Source organism: Camelina sativa, chromosome 19, assembly GCF_000633955.1.
Source record: "Camelina sativa cultivar DH55 chromosome 19, Cs, whole genome shotgun sequence".
NCBI lineage: Eukaryota > Viridiplantae > Streptophyta > Magnoliopsida > Brassicales > Brassicaceae > Camelina > Camelina sativa.
The window spans coordinates 10,591,140-10,601,689 of NC_025703.1; the positions used below are offsets into that span (position 1 = coordinate 10,591,140).

The 10,550-nt window shown below is 36.8% G+C and overlaps 4 protein-coding genes across 4 annotated transcripts; 3 read left to right on the plus strand and 1 right to left on the minus strand.

Moving 5' to 3' along the window:
• Nucleotides 7–4,094, plus strand: LOC104765897 (U-box domain-containing protein 35-like). The gene is made up of 11 exons (XM_019240706.1): nucleotides 7–200; nucleotides 333–409; nucleotides 538–659; nucleotides 762–967; nucleotides 1,065–1,116; nucleotides 1,222–1,633; nucleotides 1,730–1,831; nucleotides 1,919–2,305; nucleotides 2,384–3,142; nucleotides 3,232–3,304; nucleotides 3,420–4,094. Exons 1-11 carry the CDS (start codon nucleotides 14–16, stop codon nucleotides 3,437–3,439), a joined length of 2,397 nt encoding a protein of 798 aa, XP_019096251.1. The 5' UTR covers nucleotides 7–13; the 3' UTR covers nucleotides 3,440–4,094.
• Nucleotides 5,541–7,880, plus strand: LOC104765899 (vacuolar-processing enzyme delta-isozyme-like). The gene is made up of 8 exons (XM_010489689.2): nucleotides 5,541–5,848; nucleotides 5,955–6,119; nucleotides 6,212–6,368; nucleotides 6,474–6,559; nucleotides 6,645–6,844; nucleotides 6,969–7,233; nucleotides 7,320–7,526; nucleotides 7,659–7,880. Exons 1-8 carry the CDS (start codon nucleotides 5,660–5,662, stop codon nucleotides 7,797–7,799), a joined length of 1,410 nt encoding a protein of 469 aa, XP_010487991.1. The 5' UTR covers nucleotides 5,541–5,659; the 3' UTR covers nucleotides 7,800–7,880.
• On the plus strand, nucleotides 8,052–8,711 carry LOC109131056 (auxin-induced protein X15-like). The gene has a single exon (XM_019241577.1). It carries the CDS (start codon nucleotides 8,308–8,310, stop codon nucleotides 8,671–8,673), a length of 366 nt encoding a protein of 121 aa, XP_019097122.1. The 5' UTR covers nucleotides 8,052–8,307; the 3' UTR covers nucleotides 8,674–8,711.
• LOC104765898 (50S ribosomal protein L18-like) lies at nucleotides 8,665–9,944 on the minus strand. Its single transcript, XM_010489688.2, has 2 exons — nucleotides 9,704–9,944; nucleotides 8,665–9,269 (listed from the first exon to the last, which is right to left on the minus strand). The coding sequence occupies exons 1-2, from the start codon at nucleotides 9,866–9,868 to the stop codon at nucleotides 8,871–8,873; spliced, it is 564 nt and encodes a 187-aa protein (XP_010487990.1). The 5' UTR covers nucleotides 9,869–9,944; the 3' UTR covers nucleotides 8,665–8,870.

Genomic DNA, 10,550 nt, shown 5'->3' on the forward strand with positions numbered 1-10,550 from the left:
GGGTTCTCAATCGATGAAGGCTCAAAAGGGAAACAACTCGAAGAAGAAAAGTTCGAATTCTGGGTTAGTTGCAGTAGCAGTTGATAATAATAAAGGAAGCCAACATGCTCTCAAATGGGCTGCTGATCATCTTGTCTCCAAAGGTCAAACCATTATCCTCCTCCATGTCATCCTCAGATCATCATCATCATCTGATTCAGGTCTGACTGAGCTTTGTGTTTGATGTTCTTTATGCTCTTTGTATTACAAAAACCCCATCTTGGTCTTGTTGTTGTTCTAGGTGTTCAGGTTGTTGCAGATTTGAAGTTTTTGTTTTTGGTGGGTTTTTGCAGGTGAGATTTCTGCAGAGAAACATAAGCAAGCCGAGAGTCTTTTTGTGACGTTCCATTGCTACTGCAGTCGAAAAGAGGTAAATAAAAACTCATGATAACATCTCTGTTCCGCGCTTACAAAGCTTTGTTTCTAATGCGAATCCTTGAACTGATGTAGCAAAGCCTCTGGTTGTTGGCCTTAATTTAATAACTGTTTTCCCTTTAGATACAATGCCTTGACGTGACGCTTGAGGATGACAACATAGTCAAGTCCCTTACGGAATACGTTTCCTCTGGTATCATTGAGAATTTGGTTCTTGGTGCCCCATCGAGGCATGGATTCATGAGGTGATTTCATATATAAAATTCTCTTCCTTCCTATATCAAACTGAGATCTGCTTTTCTATTTGTCTCCTTTTTTAAGTGTTTATTTTCTATCCAATCATACAGAAAATTTAAGATTTCTGATACACCGAGCAACGTAGCGAAAGCAGCACCTGATTTCTGTACAGTTTACGTCATTTCCAAGGGGAAGATATCATCAGTCCGCTATGCCTCACGAGATGCTCCATATCGTTCTCCTCTTATGGGTCAAATTGAAAACCACTCTGAAATCTGTAACTACGAAAAGTTCAGGAACACCATGAGCTTTAGAGGTACTACTATTAGTATTAAATAGTTTTTTTTGCGGGCTTAACCATCCATGTGGAACTGCCACTCATCTTGATATTGTTCCTTCGTTGCTACAAACAGATCGGACTCCGGCAAGGTCTTGGACTGCTAGCTCCATTGAAGATTATGGAAAGTAATGTATCATGATTATCTCTTTTCTCTTTGCCAAGAAACTTATCCTACTTTTTAAGACGACATAAACTTATCTTTCTTTCTTTTGCGTTAATATCATCGACAGGTCACCTATGTCGAGAACATCAAATTACGCAAACGCATTCTATGATTTATCAGACTCGGAGAACGACATATCATTTGTTTGCTCAGGCAGGCCAAGTACTGCAAGCTCAGGCCGGCGAAGTACCACAAGCTCAGGCAGGCCAAGTACCACAAGCTCAGGCCGGCCAAGTACAAGTACTGGGAGGTCTGACATATCTTTCGTGAGCTCAGGCAGGCCGAGTTTAAGCACTACTGGAAGCCCTTCCTTCATCTATGACTTTCCTGATTCTGGTTTAACTCCAAGAATGTCAACAGGCTCTGGACACTCTATGCGTCTAGGAATCAGGTTTAATGACACTAATATCCAACATGATTTCTCCTTCGTCTCACAAGATAGCGGTCGGTCATCTTGTTCTTGTTCACCACAAAACTTGGTAAGTTGCGTTTGATGGGTTATATAGACAGCAGCCATTACATGTTTTCGTACGTGAATGGTTTACTATATATATGTTTTTTCCTGAAATGTACAGGAAGAAGTCGAAGCTGAGATGAGGAGATTAAAGCAGGAACTGAAACACACAATTGACATGTATGGATCAGCTTGCAGAGAAGCCCTAGCAGCAAAGCAAGAGGTAAAATAATATATTAAAGTAAACCCGTCCCTGTGACTGTGAATATGATAATATATAGCAGTGTTGACTGTTAATTTTGGATCAAAGGCAAAGGAGCTCCAACGTCAGAAATTGGAAGACGAAGGATGGGTGCAAGAAGGACAGATATCGGAGAAATCTATAAAGTCAATAGTGGAAAAAGAGAGAGCAAACAAAGCTGCCATGGATGCCTCTGAAACAGCAAGCAAGATAGCAGATCTCGAAACACAAAGACGAGCCATAGAAGCTGCAGGATCTTTCTCGGATTCCAATTTGAGATATCGGAGGTATGTTATCGGTGAGATTGAAGAAGCCACCAACTCATTTGACAAAGCTAATAAGATAGGCGAAGGCGGGTATGGTCCTGTTTATAAGGGTTATCTTGATCATACCCCTGTTGCTATTAAAGTTTTGAGACCAGATGCAGCTCAAGGAAGATCTCAATTTCAAAGAGAGGTACAGCTAACCTAAAATCATAAAATACTCTCAAAATCGATTAGATGTTTGTTCACCGACTATTGAGAATTGTTGCAGGTGGAAGTTCTTAGCTGCATAAGACATCCGCATATGGTGCTACTTATTGGAGCATGTCCAGAATATGGAGTGCTTGTTTATGAGTATATGGCCAAAGGCAGTTTATCTGATAGGCTCTATAAATATGAAAACACGCCACCACTCTCATGGGAGCTCAGGTTTCGAATTGCAGCCGAAGTTGCGACGGGTCTGCTCTTCCTTCACCAGACGAAACCAGAGCCTATAGTGCACCGTGATCTGAAACCTGGAAACATTTTGATTGACCAGAACTACGTAAGCAAAATCGGGGATGTTGGATTAGCTAAACTAGTGCCTGCAGTTGCTGAAAACGTAACGCAGTGCCACGTCACATCAACTGCTGGGACTTTCTGTTACATTGATCCGGAGTACCAACAAACTGGAATGCTCGGTGTGAAATCTGATGTCTACTCCTTTGGTATCTTGCTTCTCGAACTGCTCACTGCGAAAAGACCAACGGGTTTGTCTTACACCGTTGAGCAAGCGATGGAGCAAGGCACATTCACGGACATGCTAGACCCAGTAGTGCCTAATTGGCCTGTGGAAGAAGCTACTTCTTTGGCAAAGATTGCACTTAAATGTGCACAGCTGAGACGGAAAGACCGGCCAGACCTCGGAAAAGAGGTCTTACCAGAGCTCAATAGACTGAGGGCTCGTGCAGATGCGAATATGGAATGGATGATGTTCAACTTAAGCAGAGGCCTAACACCAAATCATAGCCAAGTCTCCTTGCCACCAGTTGTGAGTTTTGAAAATGATCTTAGCAATTTCAACATTTTGTATCTAATCCTCATCTTAAATTGAAAATCTTTGAAATGCTTCCCTTGCAGGATGAACTGAGCGTATGCTCGGATAGCTCTAATACACATTCAAGCACTTTATCTGACACAGAGAAGAACTCAGGTACATTAGAGAATCCTAAACTTCCCACCACAAATGATTTGAATCATCTTGCGTAACATTAACATGTGTTTGGTCCATCAAATCTCACATTTTCCATATTTTTTATTTATCTCAGACCAAAACGAAGAGGGTTAAGTGACATTAATGTCCCTGTTGATAGACATGGAATGAGGCCATTCTTGTCTTCTTATGATTTGAATCATCTTGCGTAACATTAACATGTGTTTGGTCCATCAAATCTCACATTTTCCATATTTTTTATTTATCTCAGACCAAAACGAAGAGGGTTAAGTGACATTAATGTCCCTGTTGATAGACATGGAATGAGGCCATTCTTGTCTTCTTATGATTTGAATCATCTTGCGTAACATTAACATGTGTTTGGTCCATCAAATCTCACATTTTCCATATTTTTTATTTATCTCAGACCAAAACGAAGAGGGTTAAGTGACATTAATGTCCCTGTTGATAGACATGGAATGAGGCCATTCTTGTCTTCTTATGATTTGAATCATCTTGCGTAACATTAACATGTGTTTGGTCCATCAAATCTCACATTTTCCATATTTTTTATTTATCTCAGACCAAAACGAAGAGGGTTAAGTGACATTAATGTCCCTGTTGATAGACATGGAATGAGGCCATTCTTGTCTTCTTATTTTTCTCTAAGCCATGGCCATTCTTGTCTTTTTAGTTTGTTAAAGCTATGTAATTTATAAAAGTTGTATGTAAACAATGTATAAAGTCGTAAAGAAGAAAACAATAGAGAGAAAAAGATGAGTAGGTTAGTTATAATATCTCTGCAAGACGCAACTCGTTTTATGTCTGGACCGCACAATTCCCCACTACTAAGTCTAGTAACTGATTTCAGTAGGAGAGAGGTAGAGAAAGTGCCCTCGATTTCAGTAGAACCTGACGCTAAATTTTACGATCATTGGTTTATTCACTTAACAAAAAGTTAGTATTTACTCTAATTAGGTGAAGTTCTCAATTCAAACGCATCTTCTTACTTTTGGATTTATACTAGAATGAAAATTTTCCGCAATGCTTAAACTTTCTCTACTTACTCATAACAATCACTAATTTGTATGCATTACTTAATTTAGCAGAGGTTGGTCACAAGAAAATATAAGTAGCTAACTTGATATTTCTTCTTTATTTTAGTTACAATAATCCGAAGAAAATATAAAAAGGATATTAGAAATTTTAGGAAAAGCAAAATAGAAACTAATAACAAAGAGGTAAGTTTTAATAGTTTGAACGTTATTGTCTTGGCTCATATATATCTTCTAAATGTGAATTTTTGTTACTGTATTATTTTGGTATTATTGCTAATTATTTTTAAAAATTTCCGCAATCTGAAAAGATTGTTAAACTTTAAATCTTTATATTTTATATTAAATATATTATTTTATAAATTTATGTAAAATCTTCAAAAACCTGAAATGAAAAAGAAAACCCCATTTAATATCAATTTGGATCAACTGGATTTTATATCCAAATGTGTGATAGTCTTATGACTAGTAATATTAAGGAAAGAGTGAAATCTATGTACAATTTATTTATAGATTTTCTATATTAATTAATCACTAGTATGTATTAATTGAATTAGCACAGACACAGACTGGCCACAAGAGAATTAATAATAATGAGAATAAGATAACGGAAAAATGAGGAGCTAGCAAACAAAAACAAGTAAACATTTCAAGGCCGTTTAGTTCATCATCATGCAAGGTGGCTCATGTGTGACAACGTAATGCGTTACTTTTTAAGTCAACACTTCGAGGAGTGTTATTGGAAATTTATAAAGAATTTTGATCACTTCAATAAATTATAAAAATTGAATAAGTGAAAGATTTTGGAGAATTGTTTGATAGTTTTTTATAATCTTGTTGTTTAGTTTTTTTACAATCTTGTAAAGTCTCTCAAACAATTTATCTATTTTAATGTACTTACCATAATTTTATTTTGTGAAGAAAAGTGTATAAAAGTCATAAACCAATAACATAATAATTGAATTTATTAACAATCCAAAATTTTATTTTGACCAATTCATTAATAGTTGATTCTTTTGTTTTAATTGAATAACACAAAAAATTTATTAACTTTCTACAACACAAACCAATAACATTAAACTTTTAAAGAGTTTAACAAAATCTTGACTGAATAACAACATATTCTACATAACATTTAAAGTCACTAAAACTCTATTTAGATCACAAACTAATAACACCACCTTCAACTCAACTCTGAAACGCAGACTTGTACTTTTGGTAAAAAGGTTTTGGCTATATAAATGAGCAATATTCTTTATTCTCAATCATCATCACAAAAAAATAAAACTTTTCAGAAATAATGTCTCGTCTTGGTCAGTTTCAGATTCTTGTTTTCATCAATGTTTTGCTTATGTTATCAGCTGAATCCCGCAAAATCCAATTGGTGAACGATGATGATCTTGAATCTAGCAACGAGGGTGAAATTAAAGGCAAACAGTGGGCTGTTTTAGTTGCTGGATCAAAAGATTACTCTAACTACAGGCATCAGGTATATAAATGTTTAAATTTTGTGTGAACATGTAACATCAAAATTTACATATATGGTCCAAGAGAGATTTTGTGTGAACTAAATCCACCGATGTTTTGTCTCACAGGCTGATATATGTCATGCATATCAGATACTCCGAAAAGGCGGTCTAAAAGAAGAAAACATCATTGTGTTTATGTATGATGATATCGCGTTTTCCCCGGAGAATCCTAGGCCTGGAGTTATCATTAATAAACCCTATGGAGAGGATGTTTATAATGGAGTTCCTAAGGTTCTTATTATAATTATTTGTTACTTCTTTTATGTTACAAATGGTTCCATATAATATATTTAGTTTTTGTTGGTTTTAATTGGTTGATATAGGACTACACTAAAGAAGCGGTTAATGCTACGAATTTCTATAATGTGCTACTTGGAAATGAAAGTGGCGTCGCAGGAGGAAGTGGCAAAGTTTTGAAAAGTGGTCCTCTTGATACTATCTTCATCTACTATGCTGACCATGGATCTCCTGGATTACTAGGTTTTTTTTAAGCCAAACAAAAAATTAATTAACTAATCCATAGATATATCTAATTAAGATGTATCTCTCCATACTAATCGAAAGTTTGTTGATGTTTATTATCAGCGATGCCTAGTGGTGAGGATGTCCTTGCAAAAGATTTCAATGAAGTCTTGGAGAAGATGCATAAGCTAAAAAGATACAACAAGATGGTAAATAACTCAACCCATTCGTTATTATATCACTATCCTTTATATACCTGTTCTGTTTTTGAGGTATTTTTATTTTGGATGTTAGGTGATCTATCTTGAAGCATGTGAAGCTGGAAGTATGTTTGAAGGGATTTTAAAAGACAATCTCAACATATACGCACTGACTGCTTCTAATTCGCAAGAGAGCAGCTATGGAACTTACTGTCCTGATACATATCCTCCTTCTCCTTCTGAGTATGACACTTGTCTCGGCGATGTATTCAGCATCTCTTGGCTTGAGGACAGGTACTGCCAAACAAAAAAAGATTCAATCTTTATGGACTACTATTTCGAATGTTTTGATTAGTTCTTGAAAACTTTGTGTTTGAGAATAATTTTTTTCTCTTTTTTGTTAATGCTTTGGGGACAGTGAGCTTCATGACATGAGCAAAGAGACATTGAAGCAGCAATACCAAGTTGTAAAGAGAAGAACAGGATCTGATGTAGAACAGACTTCTCATGTATGCCAATTCGGATCAGTGGAGATGCTTAAAGATGATCTTGTCTCTTACATTGGAACCAATCCTGAAAACGGAAACTTCACTTTCACTGAATCCCCTTCTTCATCACCGATCTCTAGAGCTGCTGGCTTGGTCAGTCCGCGCGATATCCCTCTGTTATATCTCCAGAGAAAGGTGAGTTTTTTTTGCTTTCTTTTTCTTGTTTTCGATCATTTTAAAAGAAAGAGTGATTCAGGTTTTAACGTTCATTCATTTCTCAGATTCAAAAAGCTCCAACGGGATCACCTGAAAGAGGCGAAGCTCAGAAGAAATTGCTTGATGTAATGAATCATAGGAAACAGATCGATCAAAGCATCATAGAGATTCTGCGACTCTCGCTTAAACAAACCAATGTCTTAAATCTCTTAACTTCCACAAGAACAACAGGACAGCCTCTTGTAGACGATTGGGATTGCTTCAAGACTCTGGTAACACAAACTACATCCCAAAATCCTGTTACTTGTGTTCTATGCAACAACCATTGCATCCTGTTACTTCTGTTCTACGCAACAACCATTGCATGTTTATTAAACCAGTATACATGGAATAAAAAATTGCAGGTTAATAGTTTCAAGATTCACTGCGGAGCAACGGTGGATTACGGACTGAAGTATACAGGAGCTCTTGCCAATATCTGCAATGTGGGAGTAGATGTGAAGCAAACTGTTTCAGCCATTGAACAAGCTTGTACAATTAAATGATTAGCAAAATTATGTGACCGACTTCAAAAACTATCAAAGTTTATTCAATAAAACTCGATGTAGCAAAATGGTTGATGCCTATTTTTAATCGATGGTAACGCGAAAGTCTTGGTCTTAACTTGTGAATTGGATTCACAGAACTGTAACCTCGTACCAACTGTACGGTACGGACACCTGTACTTACCTAATAATAGTCTTCTTCCGTAACGTGTTGACCAAGAAAACAAAAGACATAAAAAGCAGACAGATCAATTGAATCGAATCACACAAGAAAAAAAATAAGAAACAAGAACAACTGGGTTTCGCTAACCTAGCTTGTTTTTTATTTTTTCACTTTCTATGAAGATAACAGCTTTCATGATAAGATCTTTATCGTTATCTATGATCTACCAAGTGTAAAGGTCCTTTGACATTGACAGATATATAAATGATTCCTTTAGAATTTTAACTTCTCAAGACACCATATTTCGTTTGATTTTTGCTATCTTTCTTTTTTTGATTCAACAAAATGATTTCGCTAAGTTTCATCATACGTTTAGCAAGCCAAGAGATCAGACGAAACAAAAGGTACGAAACTAACATAAAGGATCGTCTTATCTCGGGTGAATTATCAGACGGTAGCAGACGAGCCAGGGATCAAAACGATGTCCCGAGAGGACATCTTGCGGTCTACGTGGGCGAAGAGATGCAAAGGTTTGTGATACCAACCAAGTATCTTCAATATCCTGAATTTAGGACTTTGATGGATGAAGTAGCAGATGAGTTTGGGTATGAACATGAAGGAGGGATTCATATTCCTTGTGAAGAAAGTGTTTTTGAAGAGATTTTGATTAGATACATGTCTTGTGACAAGAAGAAACAAGTGTACAGATAAATGTAATTATATAAACCATATTAACTTATTTTTCTCTTTTTCATATTCTTCCTCCTCTAGTGAGCAAACCTGTGTTCTTGAACCATTCACTACCAAAGAGACCCGGTTTCTCCTCTTTGCTGCATATGCATCAAAAACAAAACACAGACCTTTCTTGGTAATGCAAATGCTAAGTCATCATCTATTAAAAGAGTGTATCAAGGAACAAAAATAATGCCATGTTCCTTAATCGTATCGATCACAATCCCTAGCTTCCCTTCGATTCTTTCTCCCTTTCTTGGCTCATAAGACACTGCATAGACGTCAGCTTCCATTGAACGCTCAGCTATGAGCTTACCGATGAGTCTGCAGGCTTCATTGTCCACAAGAGACGGTATATTAGTCCTTATATCTCTTGCATTTGTGGTGGCAACCGAAATGACTTTGCTTGTTGGCCTATGCATCACTTTGGCGTGTATGAACTTCCTGGAGAAGAACACATTGAGCAGGAAAGGCCTCATGTACATGTCTGTTCTCTGCTTCCATGACTTCTTGTTGGGTCTTTTCGCCGCTTCACCTCGTGATCTTCGAGTCCAAGCAGCTTGCACAAACGAATCCTAAAACAATCCATCAAACAAGGCATTATAAGAACAATATCAATAGCCAAAAAAAAGGACTCTTCTTGACTGATCTGAAATCATAATTGCAAAGCTAAGACAAGAGAGTATTCTGAATCATTAAGTGCCGTTAGAAGAAGAAAAAAATTGAATCTTTTAAACACCCAAAAGATAAAGATTTAAGCTTTGAACCCTAGATTTATTCACACTAAAGAGCTTCTATTTCATGTTCATAAGAACCCTAGATTTCTACTTTAAATCCACAAATTACAATTGACTAAATTGAACAATGAGTTCAACATCCAAGAACAGAGACTAAGTTAGTTACAAAATCAGAGAAGGCACAAAAAATATACACTACCAAGAACAATTACGAAACTATCTCAGAGATTGTGCAGAGACAACGCAATTACAGAAAGGCTTTTTTTTTTTACCTTTTTGACAATGGGAGATGAGATAACAGAACCGATTCCGATAGAGAGTTTGGGAAAAGAAGACTGCCACGAAACTGAAGAGCACAGTTTGCTGGAACGACTTGACCGAGTCAGATTTGAGTCGCAGGGGACGAGTGAGCAAGTTGAGGAGACCAAGCAAGACATCGTCGTCGAGGTTGAGAGTGGAGAAAAGCGGTTAGACTTCGGAGAGTGAAAGAAGGTGAAATGATCGGATAGGGCTCGGCGGATAAACCCCGGACCGGCTGGTTTGTCCGGTCGAAATCGGTTATCATGAGATACCAATGAAATTGGGGAACCGAACCGAACCGAACCGAATCGAATCGTCAACCCCAAAACAGAGAGATATTTTTGAGAAAATAAAGGGACAAAAATGAGCGTTTTGATTCTACAAGTGGGGGGTTGTAAATAAATGCTAAAAATAAAAATAAAAAAATAAAAAAAAAACATTGGGAGAAGCACATAAACCCTAAAAAAGCTTAAATCTTCATCTTCCCATAAATTAATAATAATATAGTATACACTTCTCTAACTAGGTCTGTTGTCACACAATCTAATAGAAAGTTTGTTTTTTTTTATTTTCTTCTTCTGATTATGTTTAATTGAATATTCTCTGTTGCCCTTTCTGTGAATCTCCTGTTCTCTGTCTCTGATAAAAATCTTTGATAGAAGAACAAAACTGAGACAGAGAGACCGGAAATGGCAATGGTTGTTCCAAAACAAGGGCTTGTGGTGGTTATGGAGAAGGACTCTGTTTCTTCAGCTTCATCTGATTCTCATCTTCGTCTCCAACCTCAGTTTCCTGACTTTACTATTCCTGTTAAAGTGA